The sequence below is a fragment of the Antechinus flavipes genome, chromosome 4 (assembly GCF_016432865.1).
Source record: "Antechinus flavipes isolate AdamAnt ecotype Samford, QLD, Australia chromosome 4, AdamAnt_v2, whole genome shotgun sequence".
Lineage (NCBI taxonomy): Eukaryota > Metazoa > Chordata > Mammalia > Dasyuromorphia > Dasyuridae > Antechinus > Antechinus flavipes.
Window position 1 is genome coordinate 411,430,800 of NC_067401.1, and position 24,761 is coordinate 411,455,560.

The 24,761-nt window shown below is 39.2% G+C and overlaps 1 protein-coding gene across 1 annotated transcript in view; it reads left to right on the forward strand.

Moving 5' to 3' along the window:
* Window positions 1–24,761, forward strand: part of NCF2 (neutrophil cytosolic factor 2) — a 43,142-nt gene that overhangs the window by 15,727 nt on the left and 2,654 nt on the right. The window contains exons 3-14 of the mRNA XM_051998807.1: window positions 200–308; window positions 5,965–6,099; window positions 7,124–7,231; window positions 8,624–8,683; window positions 11,070–11,113; window positions 11,774–11,915; window positions 12,091–12,159; window positions 14,259–14,334; window positions 16,193–16,218; window positions 16,797–16,948; window positions 17,058–17,169; window positions 21,848–22,025. Of these exons, the coding sequence (XP_051854767.1) occupies window positions 200–308; window positions 5,965–6,099; window positions 7,124–7,231; window positions 8,624–8,683; window positions 11,070–11,113; window positions 11,774–11,915; window positions 12,091–12,159; window positions 14,259–14,334; window positions 16,193–16,218; window positions 16,797–16,948; window positions 17,058–17,169; window positions 21,848–22,025 (1,211 nt within the window). The remainder of the gene's footprint in view (window positions 1–199; window positions 309–5,964; window positions 6,100–7,123; window positions 7,232–8,623; window positions 8,684–11,069; window positions 11,114–11,773; window positions 11,916–12,090; window positions 12,160–14,258; window positions 14,335–16,192; window positions 16,219–16,796; window positions 16,949–17,057; window positions 17,170–21,847; window positions 22,026–24,761) is intronic.

The window sequence follows — 24,761 nt, forward strand, 5'->3', positions numbered from 1 at the left end:
TAGAATTCCAGGTCACGCAAATGAGCTGTGCTCCAGGTAGAATGTGATAGAGACCAAGGACGGATCTAAATGAGTAAAGAGAAGTTGGAGGAGGAAAAGGGGGGCTTGTGTGCACACATACACACACTGAAAAAAGTGGGGAGAGCATCCAAGAAGGTAAAGTGCCTTGAATTTGCTGACTAACCTTCTCTGCTTGCAGATATGACTCAGCTCTTCAAGACTTGAAAGAAGCTTTGACTCAGCTCCGAGGGAACCAGCTGATAGATTATAAGATCCTGGGGCTGCAGTTCAAGCTATTTGCCTGTGAGGTAAGAGAGGGCAGTGGAAGGAAAAGTCCTGAAGAAAGTAACAGCTACAATCTGTTAGAACTCTCCCTGGATCTCCCAGGGAACCCCTGGAGCAGTGTCTCCATAAAGAATAAAACTGCAATACTCCGCATAGGCTCCTAAATGACTTTCCTTCACTCAAGAGTTTTCAGTGGCTATTGACAGCCCCTTGAAAAGAAAAACAAAAATAGATATGAAAAACAAGGTAGGTAGACTGCTCAGTGGTTAGAGCACAGAGCCTGCCATTAGGAAAACCTGAGTTCAAATCCAGCTCCAGACATGACACATAATCATTGCTGAAATCAGGATTTGAATTCAGGTCTCCATACTCTAGAGCAGCTAGGTGGCTCAGTGGATAGAATACCAGGTCTAGAGTCAGGAAAACTTGAATTCAAAGTTAACCTCGGAAATCCCAGGCAATTCACTTCATTCTGTCTGCCTCGGTTTCCTCATCTATAAAATGAGCTGGAGAGGAAAATGGCAAACCTCTCCAGTATTTTCACCAAGAAAATCCCAAATGGAGTCACAAAGAATCAGAAAAACAACCGAACAGCAACAACAAACTCTAGTTTCATTGGATCAAATATTGTTCTACAGTCCACAGTCACAGCCCATGACTCCAACCCTGAATCTCCCTGTGTATCAGACACTTGGGGCTGTGCGCAAGTCATCTCACCTGTCTGCCTCAGTTTCCTCAACTGTGAGATGGTTATTGTAAGAATCAACTGATATGATTTGTAAAGCATGTAACACAGAAATTGGCACAAAATAGGTAGTATATAAATGCTAGTTATTAAAAAAGAAAAATTCTTCAGCTTGGAATTTAAAGGTATTCCCAATCTGGCTCCAGCCTGTATTTCAAGACTTTTTGCTCATTGCTACCCTTCACTTTGCAGTCTGACCAAACTGGGAAAAGGAAAGAAAAAAATAACAAGCTTTTATTAAGTGCTACTATGTGCTGAGGAGCTGTGTTAAGGGCTCTCTACAAGTATTAAAACATGTAATTTGCTTTTCCCAGATTTGGGCCCTTCGTTTCCAGCTTCCATGCCCTTGCATAGGCTCCCTTCCTCCCATGCTTTGAATGCTCATTTGAATCTCTTCCCACACACACACACACATCTTCCTTTAAGGCTCAATTCAAATGCCACCATCTTCAATTTGTTTTTCCTAATTCTCCTAGTGATTAGTGTCCTGTCCCCCTCTCCCAACAGAATCACTTTGTCTTTATTTTCTAAACATTTTGTATAGTCTTAATTGTGAACATGTGCTATTTCTACCTCCTTCCCTGCTCGTCTCCAAAAAAAAAAAAAAATGTAAGGATGCTATCTTTTGTATCTGTGTCCCCAATGTTTAGTGCATATAGATGCTTGGTGAGTGCTTTATTGGCGAATGCAAAGTATACATTTTCTCTCCTTAAACAGGAAGAGTCAGGAAAAATATGCTGTTCTTAACTGAAAAAGAGGTTCAGGGGATCAGATCATTGTTCCGAGAGTAACTCACATCTGTACAGATGTTTTTCACACCAGATCTGTGAGGAAAGTAATAGAAATTGTATTGTCCCCACTTTACAATGAGGAAATCAAGCTTCCCAGATATGATGATGATGATGTTGACTTGTCCACCATGATAGCACAGCTATCTTTTTGGAATCAGGATTTGAACTCAGGTTTCCATATGGTAAGTCTAGTTCTTTTGGGATTCCTTCCCCCATCTGGGTAAGGTATTAGACTTTTTATACAGTAGAGAGTTTATTTTACTTTCTTTTTCAAATTTAAAGTTTTATATTTTCAAAACATATATATGTATAATTTTTAACATTTACCCTCGCAAAACCTTGTTCTAAATTTTTTTTCCTTCCCTTCCCTCCCACAGACGGCAAGAAATCCAATATATGTTAAACAGGTGTAGTTCTTCTATACATATTTTCACAAATATCATGCTGCACAAGAAAAATCAGATTAAAAAGGAAAAAAATGAGAAAGCAAACAAAATGCAAACATGATTTTACATTCTTGCAAGGATGGGTGCCTAGCTGAAACTCCAAAGGCAGCATTTTATTTCCTATAAAATAATGGGTTGTTCTAAAGTCACAGCCCATATAATCTCAATCCTAGTTTTCTAGTGTGTTTCCAAATCTGTACCATTGGTCAGAAGGATCCCTATGGATCACTTGGCATCTCCCCACTTCTCCCCACTGCTGAAAGGACTCGAAGCACCCGCCTTTATGGAGGGTTTAACAATAGCCTTGTGCTCATTCATGAAGATCATGTCATCATATTTATCAGGAAGAGCTAAATGGTTTTACTTCCCTGTGATCATGTGCTTTCTTCAACCCACTCATCAACATGACACATACAGTTTTCTTTAAGACAGTCTACATCGTACGCAGTAACAGCAACATAGTGGGATGATCAGCTTTGATAGACTTAGCTCTTCTCAGCAATACAAGGAGCTAAGACAGTTCCAAAAGATTCATGATGGAAAATGCCATCTGCATCCAGAAAAAGAACTATATGGACTCTGAATACAGATCAAAGCATACAATTTTCACCTTTTTTCTTACTTGTGGTTTTCCCCTTTTGTTCTGATTCTTCTTTCACAACATGACTTATGTGAAAATATGTTTAATACCATTGTACATGTATAAACTTCTGTCAGATTGCTTGCCATCTTGCAGAGCGGGGAGAAAAGAAATTGGAACTCAAAATCTTATAAAAGTGAAAGTTGAAAACAATCTGTATATGTAATTGAAAATAATAAAATACTATTGAGTATGTGTGGGGAGAAAGACAGTAGGTCTTTGAGAGACAGTACAGTATAACAAAAAAGAAGCCTGAAAATGGAATCAAAGGACTGTGATCAAATTTTGACTCTACTACTTTTACCTGATTGACCTTGTCAAGTTAATTAACCTCATCTGTAAAATGAGGGGGTCAGACAAGCTCATCTCTAAAGTCCTCTCCAGTTCTCTCTGTAGGATATTATGATCTTTATTTAAAAGAATCTCCAAAAAAAGCTTTTTCTTTTGTTTCTCAGGCATGAGAAACTGAGCTTTCCCATGTCTGATTCTAACCAGCCCTAAAAATAGATCTTTCAGTGTCCTCCAGGAGCAGCCTGAGCTCCTGGGAATGTGTGTTTTGGATCAAGCTTTGCTGCTGGAGCTGGGAAGCTCACTTCTCCACTCCATGGCCAAGGAGACTCCACTTCTTAGTTGGAATCAGTAGCTTTGGGAATGATTAGGCTAACAGAGCAACAAAACTGAACTCCATGGAAACACTATTCCACTGGGTTGGAGAATACAACCAAATGGTATTTGATTTCTTAAAACCCAAGTTCTCCTTCCTTTGCATATGTAGAGTAAAGGCTGGTCCCAGTGATTTCTCTGGAGCATGTGTCAAGTTAGGAGAGGGCAGCTGCTCCCCAGACTTGGCAGAAATGGACCCTGAAAGAGAGCTCAGAGCTCCATCATCACAGCCCATCCTCCTCCTACCCCTCCACTCTCCCCTCAAACTTTGCTCAGAGCTCCATCATTGTGACTGTACTGTTCCACAGGCATTTGCACAAGGCACCCAGCAATCCAGGAGTGGAAGCTCTCCAAGTCCTGAGACCCGCCATTGATAGACAACATTGATGTTCCAGGAGTTTCAAATCATTTACTCACTTACTTTCACATACCTTCTCCCCAGTCCCGCAAAGTCAAGAGGGGCCAAATATCCTGATTCATTTATAAATCAGACAGCTGAAGGGCTAAGAGAGTGATTAGGCATAAAAACCTTGTCTTTGGGTCCAACTCCTTGACTATCATGAAGGTGAAGTGGGGGTGAAAGGTAGAGAAGGGCTGTCTTGTAAAAGAGGGATTCGACTTAATTAGACTTTTTGGATCCAAAGGATGGAAGGAGCAGGAGCAACGGATTAAAACTGACTTTATGGGCCAATTTAGACTTGATCTCCAGAAAAACATCCTAACAATTTTAAACGTCCTAAAGTGGAATCACCTCAAGAGTGATGGGTTCTCCCTCTGTGGAGATCTTCAAGCAGAGACCAGTCAGTTTTTGATATGTCAACCAATAAGTTGGAGCAGCTAGGTGGTGCAATAGATAGAGCCCCAGTCAGGAAAACCTGAGTTCAAATCTGACCTCAGATACTTGCTGTGCGACTAAACAAGTTAGTTAATCTCTGTTTGACTCAGTTTCCTCATTTTAAAATGAACTAGAGAAGGAAATGGCAAAATGGGAATAATAATAGCATTTATCCCACAGGGATGTTGTGAGGATCAAATTTAACAATTGCATAGTGCTTAGCACAGTGTCTGGTATATAGTAAATGCTTTACAAATATTAATTTTATTGTTTTATGTCATAATGGGAATTTGTTTTGGTAGAATAAGAAGGAGAAAATAATCTGGAACCCAGATTGTAAATGGCTTTAAATCCCGAATGGTGAATTCTAGGATTCCAAGGCACCACCAGCCCCCTATTTTTTTTTTTTGCAATAAATGCCTCAAAAGCATCTCTACCAAGAAGATATCCAGCCTATCCTGGATGAGGAATGTGAAAATGAAAGGCAGTTGAAGCCTGTGATGGTGGAGGAAAGGGAGCAAGAATGAGATGATGGAAAGAGTGAAGGAGACTAAGACTCCCAGCCTTGGGGATGATCTTAGGGTCAGGTCACCAAGTCCAAGGCAGCTGCTCCTGACAGAGCCTGGACTTTTGAAAAGTCCCTGGGCTGGGGCTGGGGCTGGGGCTGGATTTGGACACGGACATTTCTCTTTGACTTTTCATTTGCCATTCACAAGAATGACCCAAATTAGTAGTGATAACAAAAAAAAAAAAAAAATAGGGACGACAATAGACCAAAAGGCATTGAGTCCTTCTGCAAGCCCAATATCCTCTCAATGAGATCAATAAAAGGGCATGAGTAAGATACAGAACTCAGCCACGTTTCCTATCCCAGCAGTTTCCCCAGTCTACTGCATTAGTAGGTTTTTTGGACATTGTAAATACAGACCTGGAGGGACCCTTGGCCATCTTTTGGCCAAGATGCCAAAGAGCAAAATTAGTCACTAGGACCTTTAGCTTCCTTTCACTTTTTTTTTTTTTTTGCTGAGGCAATTGAGTTTAAGTGACTTGGCCAGGGTCACACAACCAGGAAGTGTTAAGTGTCTGAGACCAGATTTGAACTCAGGTTCTCCTGACTTCAGGGCTGGTGCTCTAATCATTGCACCATCTAGCTGCCCTCTCTTTCAGTGTCTTTTTAATGAGATTTATCATTAAGGCAATTTTTTTGCCTTCCTGCATATCGGATTTTTCTATTCCATATTTTTGGATTAACATACCCAAAGTTGACAGCATCTCTACACCCTTCTGTTCTCCCTTTGTAATTATGGCTCTGGTCTTCAAGCTGATTCTGTTCATTTCTGGAAGTGATGTTGTCCCTCCCACAAGTGACCTCCATTGTCTTAAGCACGATACTGAGAACAACAGATGATATACCTTTTTCTTCTAGTGGAAATCAAAACTCCATAATGGGATGCATGGGATGGACTCTGCCTTTTTTTTCTGTTGCAAAATTCCCATTTCTCTGATTTCTGTGTCTAAAGTACCCTCAAACTTAATGGAGATACTTCATGGTTTTCTAGGTGTTGTATAACATCGCTTTCATTCATGCGAAGAAAGAGGAATGGAAGAAAGCCGAGGAGCATTTGGCATTGGCCATGAGCATGAAGACAGAAGCTAGACACTCTAAAATTGACAAAGCTATGGAAGCTGTCTGGGTAAGGGTCCCTCTCAGCAAGACTGTGAATGGGCTTTTCAATGAATCTTCTTTCCTACCCTGGGAAAGGTGAGAGTCAAGTAATTTTGGAGGTGGTGACTTGAGCTCTTGGGCCAAGGAATTTGTCTCACCAGATTGATTTCACAAAAAAAGTATTGAGTTTTAAAATAAAAGTGAATCCTCCATTTAAGAGGAAGGAACAAGTCCTGTGATTTTATTGGCATAGAAAACTTCCTAGAAAGGAAACTCTTATCTATCAATGCAGGTTAGTACTTGTACTACAACTTACACACTTAAGGAACTGCCCAGAGACATAAAGTGATTTGCTCTGGTTCACATAGCCAGTTTGTGTTAGAGATAAGCTTTAAACTTTGATCTTCTTGATTATGAGATCAACTATCTCACAAGTCACTAAAGAGTGGGGGGAGGGGGGGAATCCATAGCATTTCACTGTTCTCTCCAGATTTTCAGAAGAAAATCTTGAGTTTTGGAAAAGTAAATCCACCTCTGAATGTTGGGGCAAGTTCTTTCTGGCTGCTTCTACAACAATTGAAAAAATTGTGGTTGAGAATAGAGAGATCAAATCTGGATGAAAAGATGAATAGAGTGAAGGAAGGTCTTGAAGCTTAAAGTAAGGCTATTTAGCCTGTTTTGAATAGATATAATTAGAAATAATACCTATTTAGGTATTAGGATGCAGGGGGATGGTAGAAATAACCCATATTTGGGTTTAAAGATGGCATAAAATTTTAATTTCATTTATAAGGAATTGCCCTTAATAATTGCTCTTAGAGTAGTTAGAGAGTAATCCTTGATGGATTATTAAGGAATGAAATCAATAAAAGTGTTGGGATCAGGTCAAAAGGTCTCCAAGACTTGGGGAGAGAATTAAGTATTATGTCTGGGCTCTGCCTTTGAATGAGAATGAGGAGAGTCTGGGGCCTTTCTGCATCCCTCAACCACCCTACAAAGAGAAGCTCAGCCGCCTGATCATGTAGACATCACATATGATTTCTGTTCCCTAGAAACAGAAACTGTTTGATCCAGTGGTGATTCCTGTGGGGAAATTGTTCAGACCTAACGAGAAGCAGGTGGCTCAGCTGGCCAAGAAGGATTACTTGGGAAAAGCTACGGTAAGTCAGGGCAAGGACTCTCCTAGAGGTTTTCTGTAGCCTGAGTCACACAGAACAAGGTAGAACAGGTTCTGGAGAAAATAGACATTTTCCCTGTAGTCATTGTCCTGAGGTAGGGACTAAGGGATGGGATGCGAAGTGAGGACTCATAGAATCACAGAGTCAGAATTTCAGAGCTAGGATGGATCCCAGGACCTGGCCCCTGGATTCCTTTTAGTTATACCTCCCAGTCTGAGTTTGGGAGAAAATCAAATAAAGAACATTGAAAAGCCCAAGGAGGACAACCAGAATGTGGACAGGTCTTAAGTCCATGCTACATAAAGACCAGCTTGAGGGAATCATCAGAGCTCTTCAGTGACTACACCATGTGAGAGAGGGAATAGACTTACGCTGTTCAATCCTAGAGGGTAACACTAGAAGTAACACGTACAAATTGGGAAAGAGCAAATTTAAGAGGAGAAAGTGAGGAAGGCTTTTCGACCATCCAGTGAACCTCCTGAGATAAACTCTTGGGAGAATATGGACAAGAGTCACAAAGGATGGACAGGTATGGGTGAGTTGCTGGCTCTATTATTAAATAGAACTCCCATGGATTAAGTTGAGTAATTGAGTTTAAAAAAAAAAAGTTTTAGTGATAATTAGAATTATTCAAAAGTGGAATGGTCTATCTCATTAGGCAGTAGTTTCCTTATCATTCTGTATGTCTTCAAGCACAAGCTGGATGATTATTTATTGTGTACATTGTAGTAGGGATTGTTTTAGTGTATTGGTTGGACTAGAAGAGAGTGTGATCCCGCCAAGGCTATTATTCTCTAAAATTATGTAAAAATTAGTTACCCATGGCTATTTGATTAGCTAAAAGGAAGACCAACCAGGGCTGAAAAATGACTATGAATAGTTTTCTGAAATTCCTTTAATAAATATCTTGATGCTTTCATCTTCCCAATCTTTGGGTTACAATATTCACTTAATTGATAGTAATCAAAATTGAACACTAGAAACCAGTCCTTTCAGCTTTTTAAATCCCTTGAAATTTAGCTATAGTGAGCCTTTGGCCAGAAAACTTGCATTACATAACTCGGCAGACCAAGAATTTCTGACTTTGGCAGATTTGACTGAAATATTGATTGCTCTGATTTAGCTCTGAGTCCCCATCCCTGCCTGTGCAGCTCTTCTAGATACCATGAAAAAAGGTAGTCTTGACCCCAAGGGGAATTTGTTTTAACTACTGAAATATATATCTGTGTGGTCAGTGACCCAAATCCTTGTTGTGAGAGCTGAATACCCAAGGGAGCCATAATTGAAGATTTATCCAGAGTAAGGAAAAAGAAGGAAAAACAATGAGAAGTCAGGGAGAGTAGAATCTTTATATACCCCTCTTTTCTGTTTCAGGTTGTAGCATCTGTGGTGGATCAAGACAGTTTCTCAGGATTTGCCCCTCTGCAACCCCAGGTGAGGTTCCCCTAATTTGTTAATTTGTATGTGGTCATCCAAAATGGATGATGTTTCTTGGTTCAAAGCTCCAACAAGATGACATTTTGATGTTTTTGGTCACTCTCTGATCTTCATAATTTTTAAATGTCACTTGGCAAAGGGATGATAGCATCTAAATTCTTAATCTAGAGTCTTTCTGAAACTGGATTTACTACTCAAGAGAAACTTAGCTTTGCTTTTCTTTGCCATCTATTTCTTGCCTCCCCTAAAAGCCATTTCTTATTATTTATTCTCTCTAGAAAATTACCTGTTGAATAAAAAAGACTTTTCCTAGAAATCTCTTTTTCCTGATCTCTTCTTCCCTATCAGAGAGTGATTAAGGGAATCTATTGGACACTTTGGATGAATGAAGTTCTGGGATATTTCGTCTCACTCATCTACAGAGCACAGAAGACACTGTGCAGATAATTTTTTTTTTGTTTTTAAATTAAAATTTTTTCCTTGAACAAAAATTTACCCTCCTTCCCTCCTACTCTTCCTACCACACTACAGAACACAAAAGAAAATTTAAATCTTTATAACAAATGTAATCGAGAAAAACAAATTTTTGTATTGACCCTAATTTTTTTTTAATAATTGTATGTTCTATCAATGAATTCTCTGGAATCATGGTTGATCATTGTGTTAATCAGAGTTCTTAAGTTTTTAAAGGTTTTTTTTTTTACAATGTTGTTTTTATTATATAAATTGTTCTTCTGGTTGTTGTGTTTTAACAAGCACACATCCAGGACTCCAAAGAAGAATAATTTCTATTCTCACTCAGGTAAAATAGAAGAGTTGGTTATGAACTGAACAACCTGAGTTTGGAATGTATACCACTGTTGTGTAGGGATGAGGCTTTAAATGGAAAATGAGACAAGTTAAGTGAATATCAGGAGTAGGAAGACCCTCATTCTAAACTAGCATCTGAATCCATAGAATATTACTCTAGAGGCCCGAGTATTACTAACATGGAAAGTAGCCAAATACCCGGTGACTGAGAGAAGGGGAAAGGGAAGCAACAAGAGGCTTTTTTAATGTTTCTTTTTACAACTTATAAATGAAGTTTAAAAAAAATAGGAAATGCCCCATGGCATAGTTGAGAAAGTGTTTGACTTGGAATCATTTTCAAATCCTCACATTTGATTGACAGCCACATCATGGCTATTATCCCTTAATTTCTTTGTCTTCAATTTCTTCATGTGTAAAACAGGATGAATAAGAGCTGTGATAACTACCTCTCAAGTTTGCTGTCAGGTTCAAAAATACAATTTAAAACAATATGTAAATTTTAGATCAAACAAATCAACAAGTGCTTAATAAACACTATTTTTTTTAAGTTTTAAGAGCTACAACTATTATTTTATAAAGCAAAATAAGAATAAAGGAGAAACTCTTAAGAGTAATGCCTCAGAGAAACATACCTAGCACAAAGTCTCTTTAGTCTTAAAGTCATTTAAGGCAGAAGAATCATTTAGGCAGTCATTAGGCAATAGAAAAAATGTACCTGAAGCAGGGAATTTCATTCTGTTGAATCAGGAATTGTCATATTTAGCCTGGAGAAGAAAAGACTTGGATGGTGAGTGAGGAATTTGGCTCTTTCAATTTGGTCCCAGAAGGTAGAACCCGTAGCAATGGGTGGAAATTGCAAATAAGACAATTAGGCTCATTCATGACCATAAGAATGACCCCAAAGTGGAATGAGTCTAGAAGGTTGGTGGGTTCTCCCTTAGATGTGCCCAAGCACTACTTTCTGAGTATGTTCCTTTCATGGAGATTCCTTTCATGTGTTGTTGGTCTACATAAGAGCCAGGTCTCTCCCAAGTCTCAAATTCTGTGATTCTGTGACTGTTCTTTCCAAGAATTATTTTGAACACTTGGGAATGGCATAAGCTGATGTCTTTAGAAGAAAACTCCTGGGACTTACCCCACAAAAGGAACAAAGGTTAACTAACAAAATAACATTTCTAGGGAATCATGCAGGTTTTTGACAAATGACTTATCTAGAAGTTGAACTTGGCTTCAAATTGGTTTCAGCTTAGATTAAGCCTTTACTAAGAAAAGTTCGTGGGAGATAATGCTTTCCAGTGTACATTGAGAGTGCTGTTCTCTTCCCTAGGGAATTTCCTGATCGTCAGAAATACATTCTGTGGATTCCTGAGACTGGAAAAACACTTGCATTATCATTAATTGTTTGCTCTTTCTTTTTCTCTCCCCTCTCCCTTCCCTTTCTCTTTTTTAGTCTAACTCACAGAGTTGTTAAGAGGGAAGCAATTTGTAAATTTAGATTAATGAATTTTTATTAATTTAAATCATTTTGTTTCTTATTATTTTTCCTTTCCTTTATTTATTCAACTCTCAATAGACAACTGAACCTCCCCCAAGACCCAAAACACCAGAAATCTTCAAGTAAGTACTATCAATAATACTTAAACCTAGAGAATAAATCAGTTCAAACTCTCAAAGTAGATGTTATACTGTACTGTTGGGGAGCAAAAATGATTAAGCTAAGAGCAATATTAAAATCAACTGGAATTTTATTGGAGTTCAGACAAAACCGTTATGGAAATTCTTACACTTGGAATGGAAAGAAAGGAGACCTTTCTGGGGTCTAAGCATGCTCTAAATTTCAGTATTTTAGGGGTAAAGCCCCAGCTACTCTACTCTAGGTATGACTGATCTTAGATTCAACACAATTGTGGGAAAACTGGACAACATTGTGGAGAAGGGAGGTCTGTATCTAGCACTAGCATCCAGTGGAAAGGACATTGGATGAAGACGTTGTCAAAATTCATAACTGAACATTGATGACATTGTCATCAACCACCAATCTACTGGGTGAACGTTCTTAGTACCTATGAGAAGATCTCCTTGCAACCTTCCTCTACCCCAGGAGAGTTTTCCCCAGCAAGGACAGGGTATCTGTCTGTCTACAGCAGGCTGGCGTCCCTGGTCCTCTCTTCTCCTACAGGGTCTTTTATCCTGAAGTCCAAGATCCCTCCACTGCCTTCTCTCAATTGCTTGCCCCAAGGACCAGAGGTTTTAGTTGTGTTTCTGGTCTCTCTTCAGGGCCCTGGAAGGAGAGGCACACCGAGTGCTGTTTGAGTTTACACCTGAGACGTCAGAGGAGCTCCAAGTCTTGCCAGGAAACATTGTCTTTGTCCTGAAGAAAGGGAATGATAACTGGGCCACGGTTATGTTCAATGGGAAGGTACACAGTGTGACAGGGGATTGTGTTGTTTGCATGAGCTCTCGTTGTCTGTCGCTCACCTTGATCCCGGGCAATCCAAAGGGCAGTCTCCTGGATTTCCTTCTATTTTGTGGTATATGGCTGTGTCGGCTCTGGTCTCTCTTCTCTCTTTCATGTTTGCATTGTTTTATTGCAGAAGGGACTTGTCCCCTGTAACTACCTGGAACCTGTTGAACTCCGGATCAGTTCTCAACTTCAAAACCAGGTAAAAGTATATTTGGGCTCAAAAGACTTAACTCTTGTCCTTCTTCCATCCAAAAACAGCTGCATGGGAAGGGGAGAGGAGATAGGATTCACATTGGACCTAATAGACACAATATATATAAAACTGGGGGCGTTGTAGAATTTGTTACCAACTTTGTCTCTAATCTTATTGATTCACACTCATAGTATAAAGTCAAATAGTGCTTTGGTGCCCACATGAATTCTCACCAAAATGTGGCTTTGAATTAATAGTCTTAGAGATTTATAACATGGCCTTTCCTGGATTTCCCTGTGATTGTGATGGGTTTTTTTCAGGACTTCAAGAATGTGTGATGAATTAGATGTTCTCTGTGAATTGTTGGACTAGAAAATTCATTATCTGATAGATGACTTGTAGAGGAACACCTTCAAATCTGCCCAATATAGTCTTGTTGCCAGCTCTATGCTGGAAATCTTTCTAGTTTTGTTGGATCTATCAGGGATGGCATTGTATTGATATGATCCCAGGTCATCTACATGCCATGAGGTATCATCAGAGTAGGATGTTGGTGAAGAGAGTTTTGTGATTCTTACTTGGAAAAAATGAGTAGCCTATTTCCTTTCTCATTTGTCCTCAAGTCTTCCACAAAGCTGTCAAATTGATATTCCTAAATACATGTTGATCAAGAAACTCCAGTGCATACCTATGATCTCTAGGAATGAAATCAAAACTTGCCTGGTAGTTAAAACTCTTTACAATAAGGCTCTTGCTTACCTGTCTATGGTTATTGTGCATGGCTCATCTTTATACATTCTATGTTTCAGCCAAACTGGTCTATTTGCTCCCCATTCCCCAGCTCCAACACATACATCAGCTCCCTGCCTTTGAAGTGACTGTCATCCATTCCTGAAAAGCTCCTCTTCTTCATCTCCATTTCTGAGAACCTAGTTTCCTTTAAGGCTGAAGCACAAGTGCCTCTTCCTACATAAGCTCCTTTCTTACCCCCCTGTCCCATCAGTTACAGATGCACTATCTCCTGAAGTAATTGTAATTACTTCAATCCTCTTCAAAAATGAAGGTTAGACAAAAATAAGAACCAAACCAATTTCCTATAGTTATCTGTATCTGCATTGTTTCCATCCAATAGAATGCAAGATTTTTAAGGAAAGGGACTATTCCCTTTTTGTCTGTTTCTCCAGGACCAGGGACAGTGCTTGTCACATAATAGGTGGTTAATACATGTTTGTTGTCTGAAAGATACTAGAATAAGAAGAGAGACCAGACGGAGAGATGGGGAGAGAGGGAGAGAGGGAAGGAGAGAAGGAGGGAGGAAGAGAAAGACGAAGAGAGACATTGGGAGGGAAAGAGACAGACACAAAAAGGGAAAGAGATGGGGGGTAAAGGGAGGATAGAGAGAGAGAAATTTGACTCACAGTATTATATTAGAAGCCCTGATGAAAAAAGTGTTATTTTCCCCATCCTTTGAGGCAAGCCTGCTCTCCCATTCTTCCCTGACTTCCCCTCTGGCTTTACTTGATCTCTCAGTGGTTCTTCAAGCCCATCTGACATAGAGTGCATTCTGATTTTTTTTTAGAGCATGTAATAAATTTATTTTTTCTCAATTCAATTCAATAAGCACTTACTATATTGAAGGCATTTCTCAGATTCTGGGGATAGAAAGACAAAACAGAAGACCACCTGAATCCTTCAATACTCTGCCATCCTCCTCAGAATCAGTTGGTCTCTGAATATTAGATTATGTGAAAATATTTTGACAAATTGTGCACCCTTTGAGAATGTGTGGAAATGTCTCCTTTTGCAGAGGATCGGAACTTTGCTCCTGAGCATTGTGGGTATAGGGTGGAATAAGTTGCACATCAAATGTCTCTGGCTGCAGTTGAAGGACGGGGAGCAATAGGGATGCATTTGGTGGAGTTTCTGGTACTTGTTTCAGCCTCATTTATATTTTCCCCAGTTCAAACCTGCCCATCTCCATTCCAAATTTTTGTGCTCCTATCATTATTTCAACTATTCACTAAAATCACTTCTACTTGGTCTCATCCATTTTTATCACTTAGAATTCTATTACAGAACTGACTGTCACTCACTTTCATGTCTAGGAGGAAACGTCTCCAAATTCTGACATCCCAGCACCACCCAATTCCAGACCTCCTGTAAAGCCTCACACAGCTTCAGGTTAGTGACTTTCTTAGAAAATTCCTTTCAGGGGCAGCCAGGTGGTGCAGTGGATAGAGCACCAGCCCTGAAGTCAGGAGGACCTGAGTTCAAATTTGATCTCAGATACTTAACATTTCCTGGCTCTGTGACCCTGGGCAAGTCACTTAACCCCAATTGCCTCAGGGAAAAAAAAAAGAAGATTCCTTTCTATCCAAGAACTGAAGTCACCAGCAGCCAATAATTACACATCCTCTCTACACAACTTTGAGTCAGCCCATGCATCCAATGTACTTTCTTATCTGGGAGCTGATCCTAGGTGATGTTTATAATATTCTATGAATATGCAGAACCAGCATCTTCTTCTCTTGGACATTGTAGTTCTCCACAAACCCCAAGTCACTTGATGGCAGCCGCCATTCCTATCGCCCTACCAGTCTTGACAAAGAATTCCAGCAAATACTTGCTTAATTTCCAGACTCTGAGTGTTAGGAAGTTACAACCCGGCATAATAGAGGACATTGGTTTTGGAGTTGGGAAAATCTGCCCCTGGAGTTGGGCAGGTTACTTCTGAGCTTTTATGAAAATAAGATGGTTGGACTAGCCATTTAGTCAAGTACAGACTAAAAAATGACTAGTGAAATCAATTTCAAATAACAGTCTTTGATTTTATATAATTCCATGAATTCCAAAGCCACTCTAATGTTAAATATCAGTTACTGGTTAAATTTTTTGAGAGCAGAGGCTGGGTCTATTTGTATACTGAGTGTGAAATCCTTGCATTTTAGGGATGTCAAAGGGCTTAATGCTTTCTGTGGGAAACTTGAGGAGCTAACAGAATTTTTGAACTCTGAAGGGCCGGAAGAGTCCCTTAATACTCATAAATATGATTCTATGCTCCTGGACAGAAGAATAGATTTATATTACTTTGAAAAACTTTTCTAACAAAATAAAGCAAAAAGGGAGAACTTTAAAGATTATTTAACTAGATTGCTAGGGGAATCAAAATCCCCTGTTTAAAAAGCATCCTTAGAAATAATAGAAGTTGGGATAGCTAGGTGGCTCAGTGGATGAAGCACTGGCTCTGGAGTCAGGAAGACCTGAATTCATATTTGATCTCAGATATATATATATATATAAAACACTTCCTAGCTGTATGGCCCTGTGCAAATCACTTAATCCCAATTGCCTTGCAGAAAGAAAGAAAGAAAGAAAAAGAGAGACAGAAAGAGAAAAAGAAAGAAAGAAAGAATGAAAGAAACAAAGAAACAAAGAAAGAAACAAAGAAACAAAGAAAGAAAAAGAAAGAAAAAAGGAAGGAAGGAAGAAAAGAAGGGAGGGAGAAAGAAAGGAAGAAACAAAGGAAGGGAAGAAGGAAAAGTATTTTACAGATTAGGATATGGAAACACAGGAACCCTGACCCTGTGATTTCAAATCCAAAATTCTTTCAACACTACTGTGGCTAGCTAGCCAGATCCTAAAATTCTTTGGACTAAGTCAGGAAGAGATTGGAAGTAGGGCAGCTGTTGTCTGGGGAAGAAAAAGTCACCTAATTCAACTCTCTCATTTTTATAAATGAGGAAACAGATGACTTACGGGAAGTTAGCAGAATAACAGGGAATTGAGCCCACTTTAAGTCTCAATTTAGTATTTATGCTGAAGCAGGTCTCGTGGTGACTTAAGCTTCAAAAACAATTGTCTTCTACATTTACCACTGACGGGAAAATAGAGAGGAAGTATTTTATTGGAAATAAAGACTGCAGCCTTTCTGAACAAATAGCCAGTGCTCACTGAAGGCCCCAGTTGTGCATGGGATAGATGCTAGCCAGGTACAATTCACTTACTTGAGTTTTCTTATTTCTTTCCCTCCTGCATTTAGGCACAAAGCAACCGGAAGAGCAGATGGTAAAGTTTTTCTTTCTGGTTTCATCTGGGAGGAGAACAGACCTGTTTGCCATAGGAACCAATACTGAGTGAGAGGAAGAAGCCAGTCCTAGGCTCCTAGAATATTAGAGCTGGAAAGGAGCTTAGTCTCCTTTTTTTGCTTTTTTACCTTTTAGTCTTCTCCAATCATTTTTTGGATGAGGGAAGTGGAGTCAGGAGAAAAATGTCTTTCTTAAGGTCAAATAATGACAGTGTCAGACATAGAATTAGAACTCAGCTTCTTGGTTCCCACTCAGTATTCCTTGCATTACACCAACCGAATCAAATCTTTGGGTTGGGGGTTTCCCCAGCCCTTTGCAAACACCTTTCCCAAAGGAATAGGTTTTGGATTCTTGGATGCTCAATAAACATTCATTAGGTAAATACTGACAGAGTATTTACTAACAGAGAGAATCTCTACACGAGATAGGAGATGGGAGATGAGTGCTAAGTTCCAAAGCCACAATTCCAAGACATCTGATATTAAAACCTGGAGTTCCCGAGGGCATTGTCAAGAGATCTGCCTCTGGTAAAAACCTCTTGTTTTGACCTCCTCGCAGGATCTAAAGCTCCGTGTCCCCACGTTGTACACCCTCAAAGTGCACTACAAGTACACAGTGGCCATGGAGGTTCGTCCTGGGCTTCCCTACAGTGAGATCTTGGACCTGGTGTGCAAGAAACTGGAGCTGCTCCCCAAGCACACCAAGCTGAGGTGCATCCCTGTGGGGAGATGGAGGGAGATAGTGGCAGGGCAACCTGGCTGATGGCCACCCTTTCTGGTGCCGTTATGTCCTCTCACTTTACTTCTGACCCCTTAACAGCTATCGGCCTGGGGACGACAAGGACCTTGTCACCCTTTCAGAGGAAAACATGAAAACTGCATGGAGTGATGCAAAGAATTATTGCCTGACCCTCTGGTGTGAACACACGGTGGTAAGTAGACCATCATCCGATTCCATCATTCCACTTCCATCATTCTATTCACTCATCCTTTCTTTTAACCAAGATCATCATTCTTGGTCTATTGCTTTCCAGTGGAAGTAACTCACCAGAATAACCTGTCCATTGACATTTTTTTTTAGCAGCTAGCTAAAGCTAGAGCAGTAGCTAAAGCCCTGGGCCTGGAGTTAGGAAAATCTGAGTTCAAACTTGGGCTCAGACACTACTGGGTGATTTAACCTTTCTGCCTCAGTTTCCACAAATCTAAAATGAAGATAACAAGATGATATATTTGTAAAGCCTTTAACATAGTGTCTAGCTCACAGTAGGTGCTATATAAATGCTTATTTCTTCTCCTTTCCTACTTTTGAGACTGGGTCTCCCTATGGTTTGAAATGCAGCGAGTGCTCATGAGTTGATTGATCTGCATGGATGGAAGCTTTTATTTGATTTTTTCCAGCATGGCTGAGTTTGTTTCTCCTTAGGCAACATGGTGTGGGGGCAGTTAGGGGGTACAGTGGAAGTCAGGAAAACTCATGTTCCTGAGTTTAAATCTGGCCATAGAATACTTACTAGCTGTATGTAACCATGAACAAATCACTTAATTCTGTTTGCCTGTTTCCTCCTCTGTAAAATGAACTGGTGAAGTAAATGGCAGACTAGTATTTTTACCAAGAAAACCCCAAATGGAGTCTTGAAGAGTTGGACATGATTAAAAAATTATTGAAAGACAACATGGTGGCCCTTTCTTCTAAGGGTCTCACTATGTTAATGGTGAATCCAACAAGCAGATTCAACTTAACCCTTTGCAGCTCAGGATCCTCACTTTCAAGAGCTTGACCAGACCATTCCTCATTCCTCTTGAAATCTTCAGTTTATTGAAAACTCAATATCCCATGATGTCAGTTGCTACATTTGACTTTTTGTGTTTTAAAATCACCACCATATTTCATGGCCATGAATAATAATTTGAACATAACTTTAAAGACAAAAATTTCTTTTTAAATTTAAAAAAAATTCACTTAGAAGTATGTTATTTTTTCCAATTACATATATAGTTTTCTCAATACTCATTTTTGTAAGATTTTGAATTGCAAATTTTTCCCTCTCTTCTTTACCTCTTCCCTCCCAAGATAGTAAGCAATTTAAGTTATACATGTACATATACATTTTAAACACATTTCCATATTAGTCATGTTGTGAAAGAAAAAAACAAAAGGGAAAAACCAAGAAAAAGAAAAAAAACACACCAAAAAAAAAAAAGTCAAAATAGTAAGCTTTGATATGCATTCAATCTCCATAGTTCCTTCTCTGGATATGGATGGCATTTCCATGACAAGGGTTTTGTAATAATCTTGGATCACTGTATTGCTGAGAAGAGCTAAGTCTATTATAACCATCACACAGTCTTGCTGTTACTGTGTACAATGTTCTCCTGGTTCTGTTCACGTCACTCAGCACCAGTTCGTGTTAAGTCTTTCCAAGCTTTTCTGAAAGCAGCCGGCTCATCATTTCTTAAACACTCAAATGCCACAACTTATTCAGCCATTCGAGTCAATAATTTTATCCCCTTTTACATGGGATCATAGGCTTGCATCATAAAAGGGAGTCCCTGCTCCCTTTTATAGATCAGGAAACTGGAGCCCAAACAAATCTGGTGGTCTCCCCTAGGTCTTCCAAGTAATAAGTAATAAGATTGGGATTGGATTCCGGGTCCTGATTCCAACTTCTCTGATGTTTTCTTCTTCCTCCCCGTGACATGACTATGACTAGTCCTTGGCAAGGCCAGACCCGAGGACAAAACTCCTGCAGAAGAAAGAAAACAGTGAGCTCTTCCCAAGCCAAAGATGCCACTGGCCTCAGAGTGCAGGGGGCAAGTTGCTCTATGACTTTTGAGATAAACTGATACCTACAATTACAGTGAATCTTCAGTAGAGTCAAGAACTGAAGATTGGAGAAATGTCCATTTTTGTCCTTTGCCATGTGTCCAAGAAAGGCTTAATAAGGCTAGGCAGTTGGGAAATTGAGGCTGAGAGAGATGAACTCATTTTACCCAAGATGAAAGGAAGGACTTTGCCTTCAATTGGCCATTACTCAAAGTCTGTCTGTCCTTCTTTCCTTCCTTCCTTTTTTCCTTTTCTTCCTTCCTTCCTTCTTTCCTTCCTTCCTTCCTTCCTTCTTTCCTTTTCTTCCTTCCTTCCTTCCTTCTTTCCTCCTTCCTTCCTTCTTTCCTTTTCTTCCTTCCTTCTTTCTTTTTCTTCCTTCCTTCCTTTTTTCCTTTTCTTCCTTCATTCTTTCCTTCCTCTTTTCCTTCCTTCCTTTTCTTCTTCCCTTCCTTCTATTCCTTTTTTCTTTCCTCCATCCCTCCCTTCTTTCCTTACTTCTTTCCTCTCTTCCTTCCCTCTTTTCCTTCTTTCTTCCTTCCTTTTCCCCCTTCCTCCCTCCCTTTCTCATCCTTTGATGGATCTGTGTTTTCAATACTGGGGATACTTACTCCATTGGGACAGAACAAAATTCTTTTATCTACATGTTCTCCTGTTCTGTGACCCTTGTCTGTATTCTCTTTTGGATCTCCAGGGGTTAGAAAATTGGGATTTCTGACAGGGTCCAATATTTTGGCCCTCTGGTATTTCCAGTATTGATGTAATCTTGTAACTCATGTGTTTGGAAACCCTATCTGTCCTATAACCAGATTCTAGCTTATTTTCTTTGTGGAAGGTGACAAAAACCAAATCCCTGAAAGAGATTTAAAAAAAAAAAAAAGATTCTACAACCTTTAACCCATTTCCTTTCAATTAAAGCCAACTTGCTAATTTGACTAGACGAACCAAGCATAGCCATTTTGAGGTTCTTCCATGGGACAGTTTTCTTTCTGATGACATACTTATGATATTGGAGAGAACTGACATCTCCAGCTAAAACACAATTGTGAGAAACCCACCCAGGACTGTAACGCCTGATATGGGGTTCTATTGGCTTACTATCCATTAATACCCACAACTCTTCAGTCTAGAAGCCTGAAATTGCTATTGAAAACCTAAGCAAATCTCTTCCCACTGTCTATTCTGCTTTTTGCTGCATTTCTAACGTATGGAATTTGCATTTATTCTTGCCTAGAAAAATTGCAATATGTGAACAAGTCTTCTGAAGAGCTTTGACTTGAAAGGTATAGCTGGGACTAAAAATAAGTGTAGAAAACTAGGCAGGGGAGAATATTAATATACTCCACCAGTTTATGCCAGCCAAAGAGTTGAGAAAATGTTTCTAGTATTAAAGGAAATTTCCTTTCTCAGGTCCTTTTTTCCTTTTCCTTCCTCCATCCTTCACTCCCTATCCCCAAGATGAAGGAAGAGTTGAGTTGGTGACATTTAACAGGCAGAAATCTTTTGCAAAGAATACAGAGTGGGAAGAAATAGATTAAACACTGGAGATTGCAAAGGAGGAAGTTTTGTGAGGATAAAGGTAGAAAATGATAGTCCAATATTTGAATGAATCTGTGACATCATGGTTGCTCTTTCCCATGATGCAAATAGCAATCATTCCATGGCCACCAATTCCAGCTGGCCCTCTTCCTATAAGTTTGCTACATTGGGGGTAGGGGATGAGGGGGCACCCAATGTGTATGGAGGCTTTGTTCACGCTTCCTTGATGTAAAAGATACCAGAATGGTACACAAACCATTCATTTTGATGGATCTGTGTTTTCAGTCCTGGGAATGGGGCAGATCACAGTTCTTTTATCCATGTGTTCTCCTATTCTGTAACTCATCTGTATTCTCTTTTGGATCTCCAAGAGTTAGAAAATGGAATTTCTGTCAGGGTCCAACATTTTAGCCCCACTGATGATGTGAACCTGTGAGTCATGTTTGGACACCTTCCCTGCCCCACAACCAGGTCCTAGCTCACATTGCTATTCATGAACTTGGAAAATTGGCCTGATAAAATAAATATAATTATTTGGATCCAGTTTCCTTCCCCAGCTGAATGTAAATGACACAAACAAGGTCCCAGGAATAAGCAAATCCCTCTCTTCTAAAATTGAGGAGACTTTTACTTAGGCTTTTTCATTACCTGTCTCTTGACTGCAAACCCCCAGTTGTAATAAAATAATAGAGACTCTCTGACTTCCAGTTTCTTCACCTGAAAACTGAGGCTATAATAATAGCAACTACTTCACAAGTCAAATGAGACCAGGCATGTGAAGCATTTTATAAACCTTAAAATATTTCATAAATGTAAGTAATTATCTGTGTTTTTATTGGTCAATACTCCCTCCATAGGTAGATTGCAGTCCATCCACACTTTCTCATTCTATATTAGATGCTCACATCTATCTATGAATCCATCAGGACTAGAAACAGTCCAAGAGTCAGGACAAAGTCAAACATTTTTAGCCCTACTGGTGTTTCTAATGTTTATTGAAATGATGTTTCAAGAAATTACCTGTCACTTTGACCATTTATCACACTCAGACGATTGATATTTTGTAAAATGGTGACAGGAACTAAATTATTTTCAATAACTTTTTTTTAATATTCCTGTTCTTACGTCACTTCCCTTCAATTATAACCAACTTGCCATTTTGATTTGGTGTACTGAGTATTGTTCTATGGTCAGTTTTCTTTCTGGTGAGGTACAACAAGCTGGGATAAATGGAACCTTTGGTCTTGCAGGGTGACCAAGGCTTTCTAGAAACAGCAGAGGAAGAAGAGACATTAAATGGTAATATCCAAGTGACAGAATCTCAACAGAGAGAAGGAAAACAAGTGTTAGCACTCTTCAATTATGAATCTTCCCAACCAGAAGACCTAGAATTTCTGGCCGGAGATGTGATTATGGTATTGTCAAACGGTAAGCTGGCTTTGTGTCCCCAATGGCTTGATTGAAAGTTCTTTTTCCATGATTAATTATATAATTTACTATCTATATTAGACCCCTAACCAAGTGCCCAAACAGTACAGGACAGATCATCTGCCAGCTTCCAGTTATAGAAACTCCTACAAGAGTTAGAATCCCAGATCAATAGACAAAAGCTTAGGAAATTTTGGGACAGACAAAAAAATCCAAAAAAGGAGCAGGAACAGTGATTTAGAATATACAGAGCCAAGGCTGAAGCTACTCAACCTCAGTTTCCCCATCTGTAAAATGGAGACAATAATGTCTCTAGTACCTACCTCAAGGGTAGTTGTAAGGCTGAAAGATACTGATGGACTAAAAGGTCTGGCAGTATTTTTGCTCTTCGTAGTAGGCGATTCCTATCTGAGGACCAACTTAGCTAAACTCAGAGGTTCATCACAAGGTTGACTTCTGGTGAAGAAGAGAGAATGGACCCATAGGGATGAAATAATGGAGCTAGAGGCAGTGTCAGCAAGTAGCAAAGACACCAAAACTGCACTCAGGAGTTCAAAGTTCAAATTTTGTCTGCTATTTGTTGGCTATGTGAATGAGCAAAAACAATCCCTCTGAATTTTTTTTATTTTTTATTTCCTGTAAAGTGGGAATGCTACTCAGATTTCCTGTATTGAAAGGCTATTGTGGGGCAAATAGTTTTCACGTCTTAATATATTATATAAATGTGTTTGTGGGCTGTAGTCTTCAAGTTATTGGGGCTGTGGAGGCTGACTTCATGAGGAACCTCTGGTCCTGATGATCCATCATGATCCATCCCCATTCAAAGCCCCTCTTGCTCGCTTGAACCTTTGAGGAAGTGTGCAAAGTCACTTCCAGGCCACAATATGGCTTCAGAAGAGGAGGATTTTAGTACTATGTAAATAAACACTATTTAGATCAGACAGCTCCAAGTGAGGTAACTGCTGGAAAAGCAAGAGAGTTGGAGATCATCTCAAAGGTCCTGTTACGATTTTTTAATCCTTTGACCGATTCTCCTTCTCTTTTATATGCACATCCTAAAATATTTAGATAAGAGTTAAGAGTTGAAGAATAGGGGAAAGGGGTGAAAAGAAACTGTAGAAATTAGTTCATACTATAATGATCTACATATTCAATAAATAAGACTATTGTCTGCAGAGAAAATATTAGATAAGGCTTCTTAATCTTTGTCTATTTTGGACCACTTTGGCAGTTCTGGCGAAACCTGAACCTATTCTCTGAATTTTTAAGTACGATAACTAGAATTGTAGAGGAACCCAATTATACAGAATGTCATCAATTAAAAGGAACAAGTACCCTATTCCTGTTTACACCTTAATTTTTCCCTCAATCTCAAAACTTTTATCTGGGTAGTTACTCAAAATTAAACTTAGTCCTCTATCTACACAGAAGCATAGAGTTCATTTTTAAGTTGGTGATGAGATCCCAGACCTGTTTCACAGAGCTAAGCTTTAATAACCATAAACTGACCAGTTAATTTAGTTAAACTTTATTCGACATTAAAACATATTGGTCAGAAATATATTCTCAGAAAAATTGTGTTTGATCAGTATCAAGGGCAAAGGAAGGATAACAGGCAGACATCCTGAGTGCTGTACCAGTATCCTTGGAATATTAAGACCTTTAGGCCATTGGGTGACTCATTTCTGAAGGATTTATAGGAAGGTATGGTCAAGAACTAAACAGGATAATGGGGATGGATTCAGCCCTTAGAACTCTTGGAAGCAGTAGCCATCCTGAAAGATTATAATTGATAGAAATATTGAAATTGCTAAAGTTCTTTTTATATGCACTAAAAACCATTGAACAATGCAAGGTTGTGAAGTTATATTTCTTGGAGCAACTAGCACAACTTGTGAAGTTTTAAGGGTCTGTAACTATTTTCATTAATTTTGGGAATGTGTGGGGAAACTCCTACTAAATATGCAGATCAATGATTTAGGGGAGGAGGGCAGAAAATACTGAAAGATTATTATTAATAGTTGGTGTTTACATCATATTCGAAGATTTGCAAAACACAAGTATTATCTCATTTCATCTTCACACCAGCCTTTTGCAATAGGTGTTATAGTCCTATTACAGATGAGGAAAAACTAGGACAGAAGTTAAAGTAGGTTAGTGACCTGCTAGAAGTCAGAGATACTGCCTGAGGCAGGATTTGAACTTGGGTATTTGTGCCACCAAATCCGGGTCTCCGACCCCACTCTGCCAGTTCACTGCTTGGGACTGCGGCTGGTCTCTGTCCAGTGTTTTTATCTTGTACAGAGAAGGTTGCTAAATGTATAAATCCAAACAAAAAGTCAGTAACTTTGAATAAAACATCTTGATTGTTGCTCCTGAGGAAAAATTGTCTTATATTGATGCTTTTGTGGAAAGGCTAAAAGAGCTAAAGTCTTCCATTTCTCCATTTCTAATTTTCCTTTTTCTTTTTTGGGGGAGAGCATGTCGTCATGAAGTAATTTATTAATTTATTTAATGACCTGGCAGCATGTGATACTCTTTGAGATGCTCATGATGCACTGAAACTTGTCCACTAAGACTTTTTTAAAAATCTTAATAAAGCAAGCTAAAGAGAGAGGTAGAAATGGACAGGTTTTCTCAAAGCAACTAAATAAATTTAGCTGGGAGAACATTTAAGAGAGGAAAAGTATTTGTATGAAATAAAGTGATTGGGCTTATTCTGTTGAGCTTGAAGGG